Source organism: Citrus sinensis, chromosome 9 (genome assembly GCF_022201045.2).
Source record: "Citrus sinensis cultivar Valencia sweet orange chromosome 9, DVS_A1.0, whole genome shotgun sequence".
Taxonomy (NCBI): Eukaryota; Viridiplantae; Streptophyta; class Magnoliopsida; order Sapindales; family Rutaceae; genus Citrus; species Citrus sinensis.
Genome location: NC_068564.1, coordinates 30,255,471 through 30,275,804, shown reverse-complemented (window position 1 = coordinate 30,275,804; position 20,334 = coordinate 30,255,471). Strand labels below are relative to the sequence as shown.

The 20,334-nt window shown below is 34.0% G+C and overlaps 3 protein-coding genes across 6 annotated transcripts; 1 reads left to right on the top strand and 2 right to left on the bottom strand.

The window, feature by feature from the left end:
* Window positions 1–7: 7 nt before the first annotated feature.
* LOC102626005 (3beta-hydroxysteroid-dehydrogenase/decarboxylase) lies at window positions 8–6,771 on the bottom strand. Of its 4 annotated transcripts, XM_006474463.4 has the most exons (13): window positions 6,612–6,769; window positions 6,288–6,534; window positions 6,096–6,185; window positions 5,825–5,958; window positions 5,460–5,630; window positions 4,428–4,553; window positions 4,144–4,223; window positions 3,606–3,804; window positions 2,578–2,683; window positions 1,773–1,947; window positions 1,225–1,381; window positions 912–978; window positions 8–322 (listed from the first exon to the last, which is right to left on the bottom strand). In XM_006474463.4, exons 2-13 carry the CDS (start codon window positions 6,523–6,525, stop codon window positions 177–179), a joined length of 1,689 nt encoding a protein of 562 aa, XP_006474526.1. In that variant the 5' UTR covers window positions 6,526–6,534; window positions 6,612–6,769; the 3' UTR covers window positions 8–176. The 4 variants fall into 4 exon arrangements, with proteins under 4 accessions (XP_006474526.1, XP_015384564.1, XP_015384565.1 ...); XM_015529078.3 differs by lacking the exons at window positions 8–322; window positions 912–978 and having other exon boundaries at window positions 1,233–1,381; window positions 1,746–1,790; window positions 1,889–1,947; window positions 6,612–6,771; XM_015529079.3 differs by lacking the exons at window positions 8–322; window positions 912–978 and having other exon boundaries at window positions 1,233–1,381; window positions 1,773–1,790; window positions 1,889–1,947; window positions 6,612–6,771.
* A 31-nt stretch (window positions 6,772–6,802) lies between these two features.
* LOC102626587 (uncharacterized) lies at window positions 6,803–13,083 on the top strand. The gene is made up of 11 exons (XM_006474465.4): window positions 6,803–7,671; window positions 7,792–7,986; window positions 8,215–8,622; window positions 9,225–9,288; window positions 10,060–10,277; window positions 10,370–10,483; window positions 10,927–11,032; window positions 11,106–11,317; window positions 12,043–12,146; window positions 12,375–12,565; window positions 12,659–13,083. Exons 1-10 carry the CDS (start codon window positions 7,051–7,053, stop codon window positions 12,517–12,519), a joined length of 2,187 nt encoding a protein of 728 aa, XP_006474528.1. The 5' UTR covers window positions 6,803–7,050; the 3' UTR covers window positions 12,520–12,565; window positions 12,659–13,083.
* A 3,512-nt stretch (window positions 13,084–16,595) lies between these two features.
* LOC102626872 (ethylene-responsive transcription factor ERF017) lies at window positions 16,596–17,752 on the bottom strand. Its single transcript, XM_006474466.4, has one exon. The coding sequence runs from the start codon at window positions 17,634–17,636 to the stop codon at window positions 16,962–16,964; it is 675 nt and encodes a 224-aa protein (XP_006474529.1). The 5' UTR covers window positions 17,637–17,752; the 3' UTR covers window positions 16,596–16,961.
* Window positions 17,753–20,334: the final 2,582 nt, after the last annotated feature.

Here is a 20,334-nt window from a genome sequence, read left to right as displayed (position 1 = left end):
ACAAGCATTTCGTGAGAAAAAGAAAAAGTTAAATAGCTTGCTTTACCATAGTTTTAAAAGAATGACAGTACAGAAATCGGTACAAGATATATGATAAAAGCCAACCCAGGCATATGAGTTGAAGAGCTCTAATCAAGTAAGAAATGAAGATGCCATCACTTCAGGTCACTATCTATTTAGTCATTCTTTTTTGAAGTAAGAAACTTTCTGGCAATATTAGATTTAAACTTGCCACCGATGGAAAGAGCCTCGAGTACTATGGAATCAATTTCTTGCTCTTTTTTCTCATACATGTAGAAAATCACAAATGCTAAGGGAATTCCTGCAGATGACAGCAGATAAAATAACTTTTCCATTAAATCCCATAAATTATTCTGGTGAAGGAAAAAAAAAAATCAGTATTGATGAAAGAAATTGGTAGTCAAAGCAGGCAAGATGCAAATCTCAACCACAAAAAGAATCAGGAGCCCAAGAAATAGATGATATGGTGGGAGACTATGATAAGATTTATGTAGGATCAAAGTATAACAGGTTTCTCTGAAAAAACAACCAGCGAAATTCATTTCTTTCCCAGAAATTTCTCATGGTTGAGGTCAACAGACAAGTCGCCGCATTTGAATATCCAAGTGTATCAATCACAAGGCACTCAATTCACAGTACAATTGTGATTTACATGCATCTGTGGTGATACGAGAAGGAAAGTGTACATACTAGCAGTCCAACTTTCTAAGCTAAGGGGAACAAGATCAGTTTGGTGGCCAGAAGCCAAAGAGCCATGACTTTCAACATGGCTTCTAATTGAAAATGGCAAATGGCAGCCAGACTAGCAAGAAGAGGAAAAATCAAAAACTTCAGGCATCCAGGCATATGTGCCTATGCACGTGGGTAAAAGAGAGAGAGAGAGAGAGAACCTTTGATGAATAGGCTCTGAAGTGATATGGCCCCAAGCAAGCTTAGTATTAATAGGGGGATAGCAGCCTGTTTGTTGCCAGAGCAAAATGAAGTGTTAGCGAACAATATAAACCCCCATAGTAGTCAGCATGTGAGTTTTGAAATGATATGCCTTCTATATGCATAATCAAATAATTTTAAACCACGATGGCACTTTCTGAACATAGAATAAATATTAGTAACAGAGGACCAAAGGCCTTGCATTTATCCACATGCAAGCGCGGAAACTGAAAGGATTCAATATAAAAAGACAGCAAAGAGTCATATATATACCTTGAGGAATAGCATCCAGTCATTACCCTTACTAAGAGATTTTAAAACAGTAATAGAAGTATTCCATGATGAGGCTACTGAATGAGCAAGCCGTAGCGATTTCTCGTCAGACAAGTGGAAACTTGATGCAGGAATTTTCTCAAATGTATATTCAAATCTGCACCAGAAGAAAAATCCATTCAGAGACAATAGTTCCACATTATAAAGTCTACTGCCTATAAAAGAAAATTTAGAAGTTATCAAAAAGGTCAAGCAGATTTCCAGAAGATTCATATCCCACATTAATATACAAAATTAATGACAAATTTAAAAGTACATTACAGGACAATTGCAAGAAGTTAATTTATATATATATATATATTTTTTTTTATGGATGTGAATTCAATCTGCTAGATGATCACGCAACATAGAAGCAACAGATATAAACTCTTTTTTATATTCAGAAACCAATTAAGAAAATTTGGCCAATTGTAAGCTCTTAATTTAAGTGAAGTATTGAAATGGCAAATTGACATACTGACATTCAAAGAAGAGACGAGGCAGCATACATTTTCTCTGGTAAAAAGCTGTGGATTACCAAGAAGATTAACATCAACAAGAGGAGCTTTGAAAATGCAGTAATGATGGTATAACCAGGTACAATAAAGATGTAGTAAATTGCCACCAGAATTAATACTGCAGTGAGAGTCCGCTTTTTATCTTTCCAGAGTAGCGTGTCGGCAACTGAGAAGGACAGCAGCAAGGCAGGAAAATTGTTGATCAGTACATATAGATAAAAAATAAATACAGGTACTTCTGCTCATACCCCTTCTCTCTTCCTACCAGAATACGAATTATATTTTCAGTAACTTCTGTAACATCTTATAATGCTGAATCCATAATCACATCATAAAGAATAACATTATGCTCCCTCTCAGATAGCCCATAACCAAATATAGTATACTTAAAAGCAAGTTCCTAACAAGGATATAGGAGCTGGTTTCCAATGCAACATTTTGCAGGTGATTAACATGGTGATGAGACAAGCAAAATACATGATACATCACTGCTTAAGATATACCATGTGTGGCTTAAGTGCAAAAACATTAAAAAAAGGAAAAAGTGGGGGGGGAGAGAATGTGAATGTCATTGTACCAGAGATTATCATGATACCATGTCCTGACTTTTGAAGCAAGTGTTCCTCAGAATTTGATCGTATTATAATAAACTCAAAACAAAAAAGGAAAAATGAATGCAGATATTTCCTCTGTTTTGTACTACTTGCAGGGAGGACACAGTATTTGAAACCACATCACAGTCACAGCCAAACATCAAAAACGACGAAGATGTGAATGCAAAAAAAACGTTTCGTACCTCTTCCACTACCAAGAAGTACAGAAGCTTTGGATGGCCCTACTCTCTTTAACTGATTTTCAGCTCTCAAGTGTGAATAAGAGTCAACTGTCCTCTTTATGCCCTCCTTCAGAGTAATCAAATCACGTAACCATAAGTAAATTGCTTGCCCAATAAATATATTAGATCAAACAGGGAGGTTACAGTAAACATGAACCAGTAGTCAACACAAGGCAAAACAAAACAGGACAAAGAAGGCTGTCCCTTAAGAAAGTAATAACACAAAAAGAGTACCACAAGTCTTACGAATAAATAATTTAAAGAAACGGGATCTTGACTAACAGAAAATAAGTTCCATGTAAGCATCATTAAGAACTCTCCTATTCCTTTCTTGCCAAATAATCTAAAAGAAGCTACACAATATAACTTCATAAAGCCTTGGCTTTCTACCATCCAAGAAAATGTAATGATTCTTCATTAAAAAAATGAGGTACAAGAAGTTGGAATGACTTGAAAAATTTTCACCGCTTTTCTGTTAATACAACGCCCTTAAATATGAAGCAATAAAGAAATGATCAATTTTCTCAGCCTTCCTCTACACACCACACTCCATTTAGGCAATAAACAAACACTAGATTTACTCCTTTGTAATATATCACAAGTGAATCCTTCCTTGAGCCACAGTTCAAAAAATTGGCACCTCAAAAGGAACTTTAGTCAAAAGTGTCCAGCTTCAGCTGCAATTGTACTGGTAATTCTGGCAAAAGATACTTATCCTAAGGGTTGAACCAAATTGGAGTTTAATCTTCATACAAACAGTTAAATATGTATAGAGTTGCTGCATAAATAAATATTACACTATGAAGGGTTAAAATTAGTAGACTATTAAAGTCAAAAAGTTCCATTGATGATTGCTACTCTTGAAGCAAAGCTAAAACCCACCGTGGGGGTAGCACAAGTTTGTCAAGTTGAAGTTTAATAAAATGACAAGATAGTCAAAACAGGACAACAAAAAACAGTTTGCTATATTTCACGGAAAGACACTGAACCTCGAGTGGCACAATGGGCATGTAGCCAAGTAGATCCTTCGCTTTTGAACAATCAAAAGTTCTGCTGCAAGAGAGTAGTCTAACTCTTGAAGGTGTCAACTGTGGAACCTTCATTCCATAAGGACCTAGCAGCCTATACGTCAACTCCACCATGTGTGCAATTGGCATCATAACAAAGGCAGGTATCTTTATCCTCGGCCTGCAAACTACATCAATTAAGACAAAGGGACAATCGGCATATACATTTTCATAGCCATTTTTAGTTCCTCACTTGAAATTCAGGATATATTTTGAATACAGAATAATAGAAGGCGCAAAAACAATTAGGGGGTGTTCGTTTTGTCTTTTGACTTAATGGCTTAAGATGAGTTGACTTAACTAATTTAGACAATAAAGATTGTTTTGATGACTTAATAGAAATTTTAAGATATTAATAGCTTAATACAAAAGACCAACTGTATTCTTTTGGCTTTTTGCATACACATGACAACAGCTAGGTGCATTTTTCAAACTGAATGAATAAAAGATAAAGAAGCACCTCTGGTAGCCAAGACCTTCAAGTATTAGTGAGACAAATTCCCAAAACTTGATAGACTCCATATTGGTTACAAAATATGCCTGCAAAATCATCATTAAATTTTGTTTATGATGGAACGCCAGAAGCAATCTCTTAACTCAACTTTAAAAGCCACATATATCGCACAATACCGTGATTTCTACATATTCTACCAACAGTAAATACTGACAAGTCTAAAAATTCCATTGGCCCATTTACATATAAATCTAAGATAGAAAGAACTTGAGGGGGTGTTGAAACAGTACCTGCCCTGCAGCTTTCTCCGCAACAGTCACTTCCGATGCTAGAGCTCGTTCAGCACATATATGAGCATGTGCCACATTTGCAACATAAGTGAAATCGTACATGTTATTGCCATCTCCAATTATGAACTGACCAATTGAAAACAGTCGGGAACAAGATAGATATTAGATTTCATTGACGAAGGACTACGCCAGTCAAGGAACAAAGCGCCATTATATGACAGTAATTGTTCCACTGGTTTCCTGCCATCCTGGCTTGTCAAGAGTTTTGATGAACCATTTGCCAGAAAATTCTAAACCTGCTCTACACATTTTCAGGTGAAAATTGATTGCAAGGTCACTAAGGCAAGTTGAGGTGACATTCTATAGCATGAGCAAGAGGCTTGACCGCATAATAGTGAACCACAAGCCAATAATGTACTCTGCGGCGAGTACGAAGCCAAGGAAAATCACCGAAAGCCCAATTTCCAACAAAAATATGCAATCTGTAGTGAGAAATTTGCTAAAAAATGAATCCACCATTTTATTATTTCTTTATAAGGATCTGAAACCATTTATTGACATTATAGAAGATTTACAAAGAGGTCAGATAGCCACAAAATAAAGAAGTCCCAGCTTGATAAAAGGTTTAACACAAAGCACGAGGAGAAGACTGTTTAGTGCAAACTTATAATACCGAGTTTCCGGGCCATTGGCTCTGGTGCCATGCAGTCAAAGAACTTTGAGGAATTTCACACAGGCACGAGAAGTAGAAAGCACTTAAATAGACATAATGAACAGAAACAACAGAGTTGGAACATTATAGACATAATAGCTACACACAAGCAGCAGTCAACTCATGAGTGGGGAAGCAGAACTACAAACTGACTCTTCATTAAATTTTAGGAAGCATTCTTTTGAGTTTTAGATGGGGGGAGGCAATAGTGTGCATGCACGTGTGTTTGTTGGGGAAGGTGCTAGAGCACATACATTACTACCATATAAATAATAATTAAATTAGAAGAATGAAATTAACAGAGACAATAAACATAATACCTTGGATTTTCCAGCCCTTGCAGCAGCAACTAAAGATGGAACCAATAACCTATCACCAGGTCCAAAAATGCTGCTAGGACGTATGCAACAGGTTAGAAGCCCATTAGTACCATTAGCCTTGATAACCAATGCCTCTCCTTCAGCTTTTGTAGCTGAATAAAAATCATTGTGCTGAAACAATTAAAGCGAAACATCTAGTGAGCCTCAGTGTCAGTGGTAGTGAGGTATATTAAATGATTAATAATTTACATGAATACACATAAAAAAAAAAGGCTTGAACACACTAATATAGGTACACAAATTTATGTCTCTTCACTTGAATGACCAAGAAATAGAAGAGATAGAAAGTCAGCAAATATCAATACCTTAGGCGGATATGGTAATGCTTCATTCCCATTAATGATCCCATGAACCCCATCAAAAACCACACTGGGAGAGCTAGTATAAATAAGTCTCTTCACTTTAAGCTCAGCACAAGCATCGATAACATTCTTTGTACCTACAAATCACAGTTGAAACAGATAACAATAATAATAATAACAACAACAACAACAATAGTAACAACAACAATAATAACAACAGTCAGTTGACAGGCATTTAAATTCAGTTCCTACAGTAGACAGCCGAAGATCTAACCTTCCACATTAACTGAATGATGAAGCTTGTGATTGTTAATGGATGAATTTGGTGCAGCCATGTGGAATACAACCTCAGCTCCTTGTAATGCTGTAAAACAAACAAACTAAATATTCAATCCGAAACATTATGTTGTGCTTGGAAGTGCTTTTTAACACCAGCTAACTAAAATGAAAAGAAAAAGAAAAGGACCTTGAAGTACTTGAGCCTTGTGTCGGAGATCAAAGGAGACATAGTGAGCACGGCCAGACCTCAAAGCCTCGCCAAGAATCCCCTGCTCCTCGTGCGGTTCAAGTGCAATAGAATCGCTCAAATCAGCGATTCTAACAGAAAACATGTCGTATCTGATCAGCATTTCCACCAAATGCCGCGCAGCGAACCCTCTTCCACCCGTCACAACGCACAATCTCTCGTTCTCCTCCCCCGACATTGCTACAATCTGCTCCACACCGAATCAAAACCACCACCAAATAAATTTAACTATTTAAGTAGCTTTATTTTATTTACTCAACTAACCTTCGCGTGCTTAGTCTTTCAATTGGATCTTGAATTCCAGGATCTGAGAGCTCAGAGACGAAAACGAAAACGACAGTGAACGAGAGAAAAAAAAAAAAAAATTATTCTGTGGCGTCAGCGGATCAGGCGATGCTCTGTTTTGTCTTGCTGTTCCACTACCACGGAAGTGGGTATTTTCAGTTATTCATTAATTTTAACAAACCCGACCCGTATTTGGTGTTTCACCAATTGGGTTTCATAGCATTCCTGCAGGTGTACATTGGGTTGGGCCTCTTGAGTAGTGAATGGCCCGTCGTTTTAAACTTCTGTTTCGTATTCGAAAAATTCAAGGAAATTTTTCCCTCCACTTGCACGCCTTGGTAGAATTCTTTGAAAAATTAAAAATAAAAGTCAATCCGAATTCGTCACTCATTCAGAACCAGAGCTCAAACCTGAAGCAATGCCCACAAAACGCACCGTATCTCAACCGATCTCCACCGCCTACGACGACGACGACGACGACGATTTCCAAGTCCCGCTCAGCCAGACTCCTAAATTTACGACTACCATATCCAAAAAACAGAAGATTCCCCTTAAACCCTCAAACAATCCCAGCCGACCATCAAAGAAACCCAAGCCTGTTACCAATCTCGGAAAGGAGAATAACATCGAGGGTTTTTACCTTAATTCAGATGAAACTTGCAGCTTGGAAGCTATACCGTCGAGCATCGATTGCACTCGTCCAACAGCATGTGTCGATGTCGACCATTCGCCTGAGTGTGAGGAGATAAAGGAAATTTTGAAGGTAAACGAGGGGTATTTGCGTAATTCTGTGGAGTCTAGGTTGTTGAGGCCGAGAGCAGCGGACTGTAGCTTGAGTGAGGAATCTGAGGAAGAAGAAGAAGATGCGGAGCTTGATGTGTTACTCAAGTTATGCGACAAAAATGATGTTAATTGTAACAAAATTGATGAGTCTGTTCGGTGCCCGCTGTGCGGAATTGACATTTCGGATCTGAATGAGGAATTGAGACAGGCTCATACAAATAATTGTCTCGACAAATGCGAGAACCAAGCTCAAGATGTAAGCTTTAATGAAGTTATCGCCGACCATTCCACACTAGCTTAAGCCCATGAGTTTTTTCTTTTGCTCTGCTGTATTTATTTTGTGACATGATTATTGACCATACAATATTTGCTCTAGGTTGTTTTTCCCAGGCATGAAAGAGGGCCCCGGTTAGAACCAGAAATTGATCTTGGTTTGGGTCGGTCCCCTCAGAAAGCTGTTGATGTTTCACCTGTTGTTGAATTTCTGCACAGTCTTGGTTTAGCTAGATATGAAGAAGCCTTTGTTCGCGAAGAGATTGATTGGGACACCTTACAATGGCTGACAGAAGAGGTTTGTTTTGGATTAAAATGCTGTTTTTCGTAAAGATATCCATACATTTTATGATTAAATTGTATTTGATAATATCAAGGTGACTTGTGATGTGACTTGTAAAGGAGAATTTTATTTGCAAGCTCTTATTTGTTGACATTTATTGCACAACGTTGATTTCTTAAAGAACCATTTTGTTATTGATTTTGTTACTGGAGTAGATACTTTATATTTTCATTTTCTTTACAGGATCTTATCGGTATAGGTGTTACTGCACTTGGCCCCAGGAAGAAAATCTTGCATACTCTTTGCGAAATTAAAAAAGAGTACTCCCGTGCAGTTGAGTCAAACAAGGACGCACATGTTAGTAATGATGGATCAAGTAGTTACCATGGATCAGAGAGACACAAGGAGGCATCTAAAGTTATTGTTGATGGAAGTAGTAAACCAGCTGCAAACAAGTTGATTACAGATTTTTTTCTTGGTTCCATTACCAATGTGAAGAAAGTTTCCACCCCCACTAATGGTCAGAGTGGATCAAGAAAAAGTTTCTCTGGTTCTGATCGCAAAAAACATGCAGCAAAAGATCAAAGCAAAGGCAGAAAACATAAAGACATTCCGACATGGTGTTGTGTGCCAGGAACACCATTTCGAGTGGTAATTGCCTCTTACCCCTTCAAAAATGTTGTCTCCTGCTTATTTATATACCCAAGTATAATTCTTCTAAACTCACATTCTGTATTCCTGTTAATTAAGATATATTAGGCCTCAGGCCAAGTGTAACGCCTCCCAATATGAGCTGTGAACACTCAGTTGATGCGGAGAGAGAGAAGATGCTTTACTGGCATAGTTTGTTTGTATAAACAAAAAGCAATATATCCAGTTATGTGTGTGAAGGAGAGTGATATTGACAGAGATTGAGAGCTTCTCTGCCATTTTATTGTTTCTGTAAATAGAAGTAGTGAAACTAACTACATCATTGTGATAAACTTTTGTCTTGAATTTTTTCCCCTGTTTGTTTGCATGGGAGAGTGAGGAAAATTAGTTAGGAGAAAATAATCTTTTCTGGCGTGGTAATGTCTCTCTAGATACAAGTATTGTAATCACTTATATTTTGGTAATAAACTTCATTCCTTTTCATTCTTACAGTGTCTATGTATGCTCCATTGACTAATTATGATTGGTCTTCACTACTCTTTCTTCTTATTATCAATGATGCAGGTCTTGTTGCTAAGTTCATTTTAAATTACTATCTGCAGGATGCTTTCAAATATCTAAGAGGAGATTGTTCGCATTGGTTTCTCACCCACTTTCATATGGATCGTAAGTTCACTTGTATTTGTCTTTCCGACCAAATCTTACTTTTAAGTTGCAGAACAATTCAGAAGAAATGCTGTCAGTTTCCACCTCACATTTGCTTCAGTCAGTCAGTTTCTTGTCAAATCTTTTCAGAGCACCCTCCTGGCTTCTCGCTACTTTCCCCCCAAGTCTTTTAGCTTGATCCATTTCCTTCATATAATCTAATATTGTTTTTTCCATGCTACTGCTGTGATTTATGTCATATAATCTTATATAAGTTCATGGTTATATCTGTAGAAATATACAGAGTAAGGACACAGTGAGAATTTCAAATATTTAACAGTTGTTCCAAATTCCAAATTCCAAATTTTTTATAGTTCCAGGAAAAAATTTCTTTCGTGTTGTTCACTGTTTTTAATTCTGTTATGTGGCTCTAATTCATTGCCACATGAAAAATCATCAATCCGATAGAAAACACTGCAGCTTAAATGAATATTTCCTACTCCAGATTTGCATTTTGCTTTTCAGTTTATCAAGATTTTAACCAGGAATGTTCTGTATGAGAGTTATAGATTGTTCGAAAAATGATCGTGTTATTTGTACGAAAAGACTGTATGAGGTATAGATTCTTTTACACATCAACTTCACCAACTTGGATGACTCTAAGAATCCAATGTACTGACATGTCTGTAACTTTGTAATAATTGCTGCTAATGAAGCAATCACAGACACGATCCAGGTTGTCTGGTTCAACCAACCAATTTATGCACCTTTTTGTTGTATTTGTCCTTTCAGATTATCAAGGTTTAACAAGATCCTTCCATCATGGGAAGATTTATTGCTCGTTGATCACAGCAAGGCTTGTGAATATGAAGATTGGAATACCATGGGACAGGCTACAAGTTTTGCCCCTCAACCAAAAGACTACTATTGCTGGTATAGATGTGACATGCTTAGAAGCAAACCATTGCCCAGGGTCCATCATAATACTCTTTGAGCCACAAAATGGTAAGGTGTGGTCCACATTAACTTCTAAGATACTGCATTGCTATTTGTCTGACAACTCCATATCTGGGAGTGATTCTGAAGAAAATCATCTATTTAGGCTGTTCTACATACTGGAGATTTTCGTTTTAGTGAGGAAATGGCGAGCATGTCTGTTTTGCAGACATGTCCCATTCACACTCTGATCCTTGATACCACTTACTGCAATCCTCTGGTACGTCAATGTAAATAATTTTGGACACTAGATTGTAAACATGCTCATGTTTAGCTGAATTTCTCAACTTGGACTTGTTTAAAGTTGACAAAGCACAGAATGGTTGCACCATTACATAGCTGGTAAAAGCCAGTGGCTGAATCATACTTCTATCTGTTTCTTGAAAGAAAATATAATTCAAATACAGACAAGTGTATGTTTACGGTCTCCTACATCACTTAAATACATATAATGCTGGCAATGGGCTATGAAATCTATATGTTAATATGTATTAGTTTGTTGTAAGCTTGCTGTTCTTTAAATAATCATAATTGCTATAATGCAAATACTCTGCCTTCAAATTTTTTGTCTACATACATCATACATAATCTGAAACATGAAAATGATTGTACACTAGTATTCTATTTGTTTTCATGCATACAACTTGAATAAAATTCTTGCAGTATGACTTTCCAAAGCAAGAGGCTGTAATACAGTTTGTTATTGAGGCCATTCAAGCAGAATCTTTCAACCCTAAAACACTTTTTCTAATTGGAAGCTATACAATTGGTAGGGCCCATTAATCTCTTTCTTGCTCAATTTTTCTCTGCTGTGCTATATTTATCATTTTGTGTTATTATAGGCAAGGAAAGGCTGTTTTTGGAGGTTGCTCGTGTTCTCCGTAAAAAGATTTATGTCAATGCTGCAAAGTTCCGTGTGTTAAAATGCCTGGACTTTTCCAAGGAAGATATACAGTGGTTTACTACAAATGAACATGAAAGCCACATACATGTGATGCCTATGTGGACACTTGCCAGCTTCAAACGACTGAAACATATGTCCAATCAATATGCGGTGAGCAGATCATTTTCCTTAGAGATTAAAGTGAGGTATAAATGATTTAAGAATGCTTGGTGGATGCCCAATTATGCTCAAACACCTAGGTGGTTCTTCAGTTATGTTAAGTGCTCCTTGCTAATGTATGTGCTCAAGTTTCATTAGCTAATGAGCAGAATGATGCTAGACCCACCAGGCTTGTTTAGCAATTTTAGAAAACAATTAAACAAAGCACATTGTTTTTATATCAATGAAATGATAAAATAGTGAAAGTGATACATAAAATAAACTAAAAGGTATCAACCGAGTTCCAATTGATTTATCGATATTTGTGACGTATGTTGGAATTATTGACCTCATTATCACTTTTTAAACAAGCTTCATCAAATAAGGATTGCATCTCTGATTTGTGGGGTGAGTTTTGATTCCATGACTACTTTGATGGATTGTTATTTCTTAATACATAATTAAACTCTCTGTACTTGATTTATTTATTTTCATTCTTTTTCTCTTCCTTTGATTTTTTTTTTTGGGACAGTGATGGGTTGTTATTTGAAGATTTTTAAGTCTCAATATTCTTTTGCTACTGTACCATTCAAGTGCTCGTGTGAGCTTGTGAGTAACAAGCAAAAGCATGGCCTTGGCACTTCACTTACGTGAAATAGACTTCACTTTTCTCCATGATCAGTTATTTCTAATATCACTTCTTTTTTGGTCTGGTCTTTTTAATGCTTATTGGTCAGGGTCGATTTAGTCTTATCGTTGCATTCTCTCCCACTGGTTGGACATTTAGCAAAGGGAAGAAAAAATCTCCAGGGAGAAGGTGGCAGCAGGGTACCATCATAAGGTTTGTCCAAGTCTCCATCAATTTGTAAATGCCTATAAGTTTTTTTTTTTTTTTTTCTTAATTTTGAATTCTTAAACAAAGCTTCTCACAAGTGTCTATTCGTAAACTCAAAAACCAAATTATCGGTAGAAAGTTACTATTTTTAACAATTAATAACCGAGTTATATGTACTATATTCTATAATCAAAATATTTAACTAATCAGAGATTGAGCTCATCTGTTCTCCAGATATGAAGTGCCATATAGCGAGCACTGCAGCTTTACAGAGCTCAAAGAGTTTGTGAAGTTTGTATCTCCAGAACACATAATACCGAGCGTCAATAACGACGGACGAGATTCTGCAAATGCCATGGTTTCCCTTCTGTTGAATTAATGTTGTTGTTCACTGCTAATCAATGACCTGCCTGAATAATCTCATGGTGAGATTTTTCAAACTTAGTATCTTCTGCATCGTTCTAGAATCAAACTAAGCAATTATTTCTCACCCAATTTTTTTTGTTTTTTGTACATAGAGTTGCATGAATAAACGCGATGGGGCTGCCGGTCAATGGAATTGATGAAAGCAAGTCTACGCACTGAGGACACAACATGTTTGGACTTTGCAGTAGCCGGAGTTGAGTGTTATTATTTGCTTTGATCTAATCCCAGAAACAAACAAACTCACATGCCATTGACGTTGAAACTTCAATTTGTCCACAACAATTAAACAGTTAGTTCATGGTTTCTCCTTCCAGTACATTGATATGATTTGCAATATTTATAGAATAGTCAATCTCAATATTCTTTATCATAGGAGTCCTTTTCTCTTCATGTGAGATTTGAAGAATTTTTTTTTGGATGTGAGAGTTATTCAAAGATTCATACGGGCCATCTCGCATATCACAATATTATTACATCAATTTGTAGTATCTACAACATTACTTTTCTCAAGAGTAAATATTCATTTCGTTCCTATATTATAAATTAAATATTCATTCAGTCTTTATATTTTAAAAAATACTCTAAGATAACTATGTCATCAGATATATTACAATTAAAAATACTAGATGTGAGTGCAAGCAACAGTTTTGGGAACATTAAAAGAAAAGAATATTAACACATATATATATATATATATAATTTTTACCAAATTAAGCCTAAAAGTGACACACACACACACACATTATCTTTTTTTTCTGTAAAAACAGAAGCCAGGATCGATAATTTCTTCAAAAAAAGATCTATCATGTTTCTATTGAAAAAACATCAACTGTTTCCATAGAAAAAGTGTTATGGGAGAGGTTAGAATTAAGCAACAAAAGAAATTTGGCTCGCTCTAGTGGTATGTCTCCATTTTATATTATTAAGGGTAATTGAATTTTGGTCGGTTTGGTGGGCTTTGGAGGGAGTGAGAAGAAGCCGCGAGAAAGAGAGAGAGGGGAGGAAAAACAAAACTTGTCTCTTAATTAATTTTGTAGATTTATCTTTTAAGAGTAGTAATACTTAATAAACAAAACAAATTTGAGAATTTTCTGAAAAAGAAATATGCAAAATAATTAAAGAAAATAGTAGCAACAAACAAGCAATAAGTAAGTGCTTCTGATGAGCATCCGCGGTTTGACCTCAAGTCCTAGTCTTCTATTCTATATATTCATTAGTCATAGCATTACTAGCATCCGTATCCCTCGTGCGCACCATTAGTCATTTATTAATTCACTTACTTTCTGCCTGCGTAAACTAAGACTGCTGCGCGTTTCGGTAACCACTCTCTTCGATTTATTATTATTATTATTATTTGAAACATTTGTTGTGAGTGAATCAATGAAAGGCTATTTAATTCCATCAAAATATTCTTAAAATCCTGATTTATTTTTTATTGCTAATATGCCCAAAACATAAAATTAACGAGAAGATAATATAATTTAAACAAAAGTAAAATTACATTTGAGTTTATTAAGTGTGAGATTATCGAATTCTCCCCCGTACTGTAATCAGTAAATACCATTTACCCCTTATTGCTTTAATAATAGCCAATAATAACCTTCTTGACATCATAAATTTATAATATTACACATATTTTTAAATACACTTTTATTTATATTTATTATAAATTAAATAAATCATATGAATAGAGACTAAATAACAAAATTTAAGTATTAAAAATAAGAAATATATGTTTTGATGTGCACGAAAAAAATTAATAATAAAATTTTTTTCTTGTACTTTTTATTTTGTAAACATTTTCTTCTAATAAATATTTTATACGATTTTAAAATTAAATGTAAAAAGTGCAAGAAAAATATTTTATTATTTATTTTATAATAATTTTTTATTTATCATTCAAGTTTTCTTACAATAATTTTTTTTATATTTTATAATAATTTTCGTATATATTTATTATAAAAATGTTTATAAAATAAAAAAGTACAAGAAAAGTATTTTATTATTAATTTTTCACATCAAAACATATATTTTTATTTAAATTTCTATTTATATGATTTATTTAATCTATAATAAATATAAATAAAAGGATATTTAAAAAGAAATGTAATATTGTAAACTTATACTCTTAGGGGAGTTATTAGCTATTATAAAAACAACGTGGGGACAAATGATATATATTAATTACAATGGGAGAAAATTGACAAGATATATATTAATTACAATGGGAGAAAATTGACAATCTCTCTTATTAAGTATATGGGTGAGAAGTGTAATTTGGTGGATTCAAACATGTTAACCATGCATTATAATTTATATATAAATATTTGGGCAAGCTATTATATACTGCAGTAATTACAAACTGATGCGACTTAGACTGTTAATTAAAATAAAATAATCAATCTAATCATTGAATGTTCGTTCCTACTTTTCTCAATACATCAACTTTTCAAAGGTAAAATATTCAATCTCAAATCCTCAATGTTGTTTTATATGCTTCATTTTTAACGCGTGATTTAAGGAACTTTTTTGAATGTGAGAGTTATTAAACAGTTAGTTCATGGTTTTTCTTTCCAGTATATTGATATGATTTGCAATATTTATAGAATAGTCAATCTCAATATTCTTTATCATAGGAGTCCTTTTCTCTTCACGTGAGATTTGAAGAATTTTTTTTGGATGTGAGAGTTATTCAAAGATTCATACGGGTCATCTCGCATATTACAATATTGTTACATCAATTTGTAGTATCTACAACATTACTTTTCTCAAGAGTAAATATTCATTTCGTTCCTATATATTCATTCAGTCTTTATATTTTAAAAAATACTCTAAGATAACTATGTCATCAGTTATATTACAATTAAAAATACTAGACGTGAGTGCAAGCAACAGTTTTGGGAACATTAAAAGAAAAGAATATTAACATATATATATATATATATAATTTTTTACCAAATTAAGCCTAAAAGTGACACACACACATTATCTTTTTTTCTGTAAAAACAGAAGCCAGGATCGATAATTTCTTCAAAAAAAAAGATCTATCATGTTTCTATTGAAAAAACATCAACTGCTTCCATAGAAAAAGTGTTATGGGAGAGGTTAGAATTAAGCAACAAAAGAAATTTGGCTCGCTCTAGTGGTATGTCTCACGTTTCAGCTTCCACAAAAATTTCATTATTTGTTCACAAACTGTAGATGATTGAGCTTCCACAAAAGGTTAACATATAGTTTTATGTCATTTTATTTTACTTTAAAACTTAATTTGGTAAATTAATATTTTTTCTCTTTATAAATGTTTTCAAGACAGGTACTCGAGAGCTTATATATATTGGCCAACATTACAAAAGTATTATTATAAAAGCAAAGATAAGGTAGCTTTTAAATGTGACATAACTAACGATAACAGTGTTCTGAAATATGTTTTTTTTTTTTTTAAATATACTCACAGAATGAATATTTAACTTAAAATATAGAGATTAAACAAATATTTACCCATTTATTTATCACTCATCAAATTATCTTTTATTACAGAAAGTACAATGCATCTCAAATTTCTTTTAAATGAATTTATGAATCTGTTTCACGTGGGATTTAAGAAATCTTTTGAATCTGAGAGTTGCTAATCGAAAAGAGCAAGGTGATTTCCTTTTCAATTATACATCAATTTTTATAGCTTTTAGAACTTTTAGGAGCCGAAATTTTAGTGCTTTCACTGTATCACGTCAGTGTTCATGTATGCTAACCCAACTAAATCCTATTGTGTACAACGATATTTCGAAAACAGTCGTTCGTCTAGTTACTGTGACTCCAAAGTGAAGTGATGATATTGAGCAGCAATTAATTGAAGTCATTGTATGAACATGCATGCTTGTTTAGTAGAAAGTTGGGACAATAGATATAACTCAAAGGAATTCTATATTAAAGTTGAACGTTGAAAGCAACCTAGCTATGATTAGCTTAAGCTTAAGTTCTTGCCCTTCATAATACGGTCTATAATGGGGCAATAAAAATGCATACCAGATATAAATAGTATAACAAATCAATCACTAATCCGATCATTGGAATGTATACATATAAGTAGGAACAAAAAGAATGGTTGATACAGTAATATCGGCAAGACTGAATTGATTCAATTCTGCCCCTCCCAAGAAAAAAAAAAAAAAAAAGAATGGCGGCGGTATTGAGAAAGATGCTCGGCTGTTGGCACAAAAAAAACTTGACCACATTGCCTCCTCCTCGAACACCAAATTAATAATAGACTTTATAGTCTACAAAAAAAGAAAAGAGAAGAAAAGACGAGAAAAAAAATTACTATTATAATAATAATAATAATAAAGTAAAAGAAAATCAGTCGGATATCGGCGGCAAAAATTAGCCGAAGCCCTGATTTTAGAAATTCCAGAGAAACGACGACGTTTGAGAAAAGGCATTTTGATCTTCCTCATTAATATCGTCAATGGTAGGCTCTGCTGTAGCTGATGGATATAGCTCATCACTCATATGGTCCATTCCTGAGTAGAACCCAAAGTCGGAAGCGCCCTCGTTGGAATCCAGCATGTCCCAGAACGACCAATCAATGGTCGAATCACTGTCCACGTGGACTGCCCCTCCGTCGGATGACGATGACGTGCAATTATTATTATTATTATTGTTATTGTTATTATTACTACTATTAGCGTGATCTACAGAACTTCTCGGAGGCTCCTCGTTGGCAAACCTGGCAGCTATCGCTTGAATTTCCTGAGGAGTCAGTGACCTGGCTCTTGCTCCTTCAGGACCAGGGACCGTAACGTCCAACTCCGAGGGCGGGTTTTCGGGAAAGTTAAACTTAGCGTCGCGGCCACGCAGGCAAAATAGAGCTGCGTCAAACGCACGCGCTGCCTTCTCGGGTGTTTCGTATGAACCAAGCCATATACGTTCGCGGCTGTTCGGGAGCCGGATTTCCGACACCCATTTGCCCCACTTCCGCTTTCTTACACCCTTGTACTTGGGTTCCGAACTACTAGCACTACTACTACTTCTTGGTTGTTGTTGTTGTTGTTCTTTTTCAGTTGTCTTCACCATTCCCCCTGAAACGACGTAGTATTTCGTTTGATTTTTTTTTTATTTTGATGCTGGTTTTAATTAAGGAGGAGGAGGATAGCAACAATGGCGGCTGTGCTCTTGTGAAATATATAGAGTGAATTGGAGACTTGATGGATAGTAAAGCTCCCTTTTTCTATTCTTCCTTTGAAGGGTCCATGCTAATCTAAGCGCGTTGATTCGCGAAGTCAGAGGGGAGGGGAGGGTGGGGAAGAGCGTAAAGGTTATGGACACGTGGCGGGTTGTGAGTGCGATTAGTGATTTTTGTACGCGGTAGGACCACATTAAAGCTGCACGTGGGATAATTTTTGTGTCATGTGTATTATTATTGTTTCTTTTCATTTTGGCTTTAACTGTTACTGTCCCAGTTTCGAGAAGTAGATACGGCCCGCCGGAGCTTTCGTCCTTTTACGTGATGGGTTTGGACGCTTGTCATGCTCATTTTTGACCCTTTGCTTACTTTTCAATTAAAGTATTTTGTCTTTTTGTGAGTATTAAATGAATAAATAAATTGCAACCATTTAATTTAAGTTAATAATAAAGAATGCACCACAATTTTTCTTCCATCTCAAAAAGATAGAAATATTAATGATTTAGTTTACATATAAGATTCTGATTTTTATAACTCATGAAAATATTTGTTGACAGTATAATAAATTCAATTATTTAATAGATGAATCTCATGTCCAGAAGTTATGATTAGGATCTTCATCGAACACCAGTTGCTGCGTGTATTTATTTATATTCTAATTTTGCAAATGTAAATAAAAATTACTCAGTTCAAACAATTATAGACTGGGAGTTGTTCGTGAATTGCGATTTGCGAATTCTCTTTTGGCGCGTGGAGCACAGTAACTTCAGGTGATGTGGAACTGTGGCGGGTCAATTCTCAATAGTCTAATAAACGACGATAAGATTAAGAAGTTGCTGTCATGTGGGCTCCGCCAAAATAGATGACATGTCTCTGCAATGTTTGCCCTTCCCCCATATGGCTTGGGTATTTTAAAAAAGAGGGGTACATTATTTTTGGAGTGAGGAGTGGTATTACCACGCGCACGGAGTGAGATGAAAGTGGGTCTTTTATTCACTTTCTCTTATTATATTCATATTAAAATAAAATAATATTATTAAACTTTTTAAATACAATATTATTATATGAAGTTAAAAATAATAATTTAGATTGATTCTAAATTAAAATTACTTAAAAATAATATTATTGTGCTCATAGAGAATTAATGATATTATTATATACTATTTTTATTTGAAAATATAAAATTATTATATTTATTTAATACTAATAATTAATAACAATAAATAGTTTACTCAAAGAAAATATTTATTTTGTACTATGTTATTATTAATAATGTTTCATTTTTGCTGCTCTCACAAATAATTTTAAATTTACATAATTAAATTAATTAAAAAAATTACGATTTACATAAATAAGAATATTATTAATTATTATTAATTTATATAATTAAAACTAATAATTAAATAAATAGTTTATTTTACAAATATATTTTTTATTCACTTTGTAATTAAAAACTACAATTTTCTAAATAAAGGTAAACTATAATTTAAAACGATTCACTTCTAATCCAAGACAAAGTAAACATATAAATGAGATTTTAATTCTTATTTCACACTCATATTCTAGTGTAAGTGTCTGTTTAGCATGACTTATCTAATGACCATAAGTATTTATTTAATCCCATAAGTTTTTTATCAAAGTTTTTGCTATTTTTTTGTGAAATTCTAGCAAAGCGACCTAAGAGGGTAGGTGAATTGAGTTTCTAAAAGTTATTAAGTAATAAGTTTAAAATTCAATACAAACTTATGCTACAAACTAGAAATAATAAATATAATAACCGATAAATTTAAAGGAGATAAGGGAAAGAAAATCAAACGTCGAATTTTTACGTGGTTCGACAAACTCTTCCTACGTCTATACCTCCAAGCTAACTGAGCTTGAGAATTCCACTATACAAGCCTTTGTAACTCAAGGCTTCAAGATACTTACAATTGACTTTTAATGTGTCAATAAAACCTTTACAATCTGAGATGACCTCTCACATTTTTCTCAAAGTGTTTCCCACACTTAAAAATCACTCAATATTGAAATTGAAATGAAGATTACACATATATGTATTTACAAATGAAAGCTCAAAGTGTGATTTGATGAAGGAAAAAACAAGTTTGAACTCAATATAGTTTGAATATGCACAGTGGCGGATCTAAAAAAATAATTTACCGGGGGCTAAATTAGATAATAGAAAAAAATAAAAAATTAAAATTTTGAATATATAAAATATTTATAATTAGTCTCTACGCATTTTTATATTTTAAAAATGTTATGCAATAGACTTATTATCAATATTATTAAATTTATTGTTTCTTATATAGACAACCAAACTATCACTTATCTCATCCGATTCCAAAGATGATCATTCATGAGTTTTATTACTGAAAATGTTCGTTCTACTATTATTATATAAACTAGAAGAATTAACCATATTTTTTAGAATATAAAATATTTTGAGTAGTGGGCTATCATTATTTTTAATTAAAATATATGTTTTTATATTTTTTTAAAGTCAAAGTTTAAATTTTATGGGTTTTACATTTTATAGTGACTATTTTAATAAATTTAATGGGGTTAATTAAAAAATTAAAAAAATTC

What these genes read in the sequence shown, in the direction of transcription:
- LOC102626005 (XM_006474463.4), bottom strand. Translation starts at nt 6,525, where the DNA reads ATGTCGGGGGAGGAGAACGAGAGATTGTGCGTTGTGACGGGTGGAAGA. An exon ending in CATTACCATATCCGCCTAAG is followed by an intron (nt 5,631 to 5,824) that starts GTATTGATATTT and finishes TAATTGTTTCAG; the next exon opens with CACAATGATTTTTATTCAGC. An exon ending in TCAGAGCCTATTCATCAAAG is followed by an intron (nt 323 to 911) that starts GTTCTCTCTCTC and finishes TGTCATCTGCAG; the next exon opens with GAATTCCCTTAGCATTTGTG.
- LOC102626587 (XM_006474465.4), top strand. Translation starts at nt 7,051, where the DNA reads ATGCCCACAAAACGCACCGTATCTCAACCGATCTCCACCGCCTACGAC. An exon ending in TTGAGCCACAAAATGGTAAG is followed by an intron (nt 10,278 to 10,369) that starts GTGTGGTCCACA and finishes TCATCTATTTAG; the next exon opens with GCTGTTCTACATACTGGAGA. An exon ending in CAGCAGGGTACCATCATAAG is followed by an intron (nt 12,147 to 12,374) that starts GTTTGTCCAAGT and finishes TCTGTTCTCCAG; the next exon opens with ATATGAAGTGCCATATAGCG.
- LOC102626872 (XM_006474466.4), bottom strand. Translation starts at nt 17,636, where the DNA reads ATGGTGAAGACAACTGAAAAAGAACAACAACAACAACAACCAAGAAGT.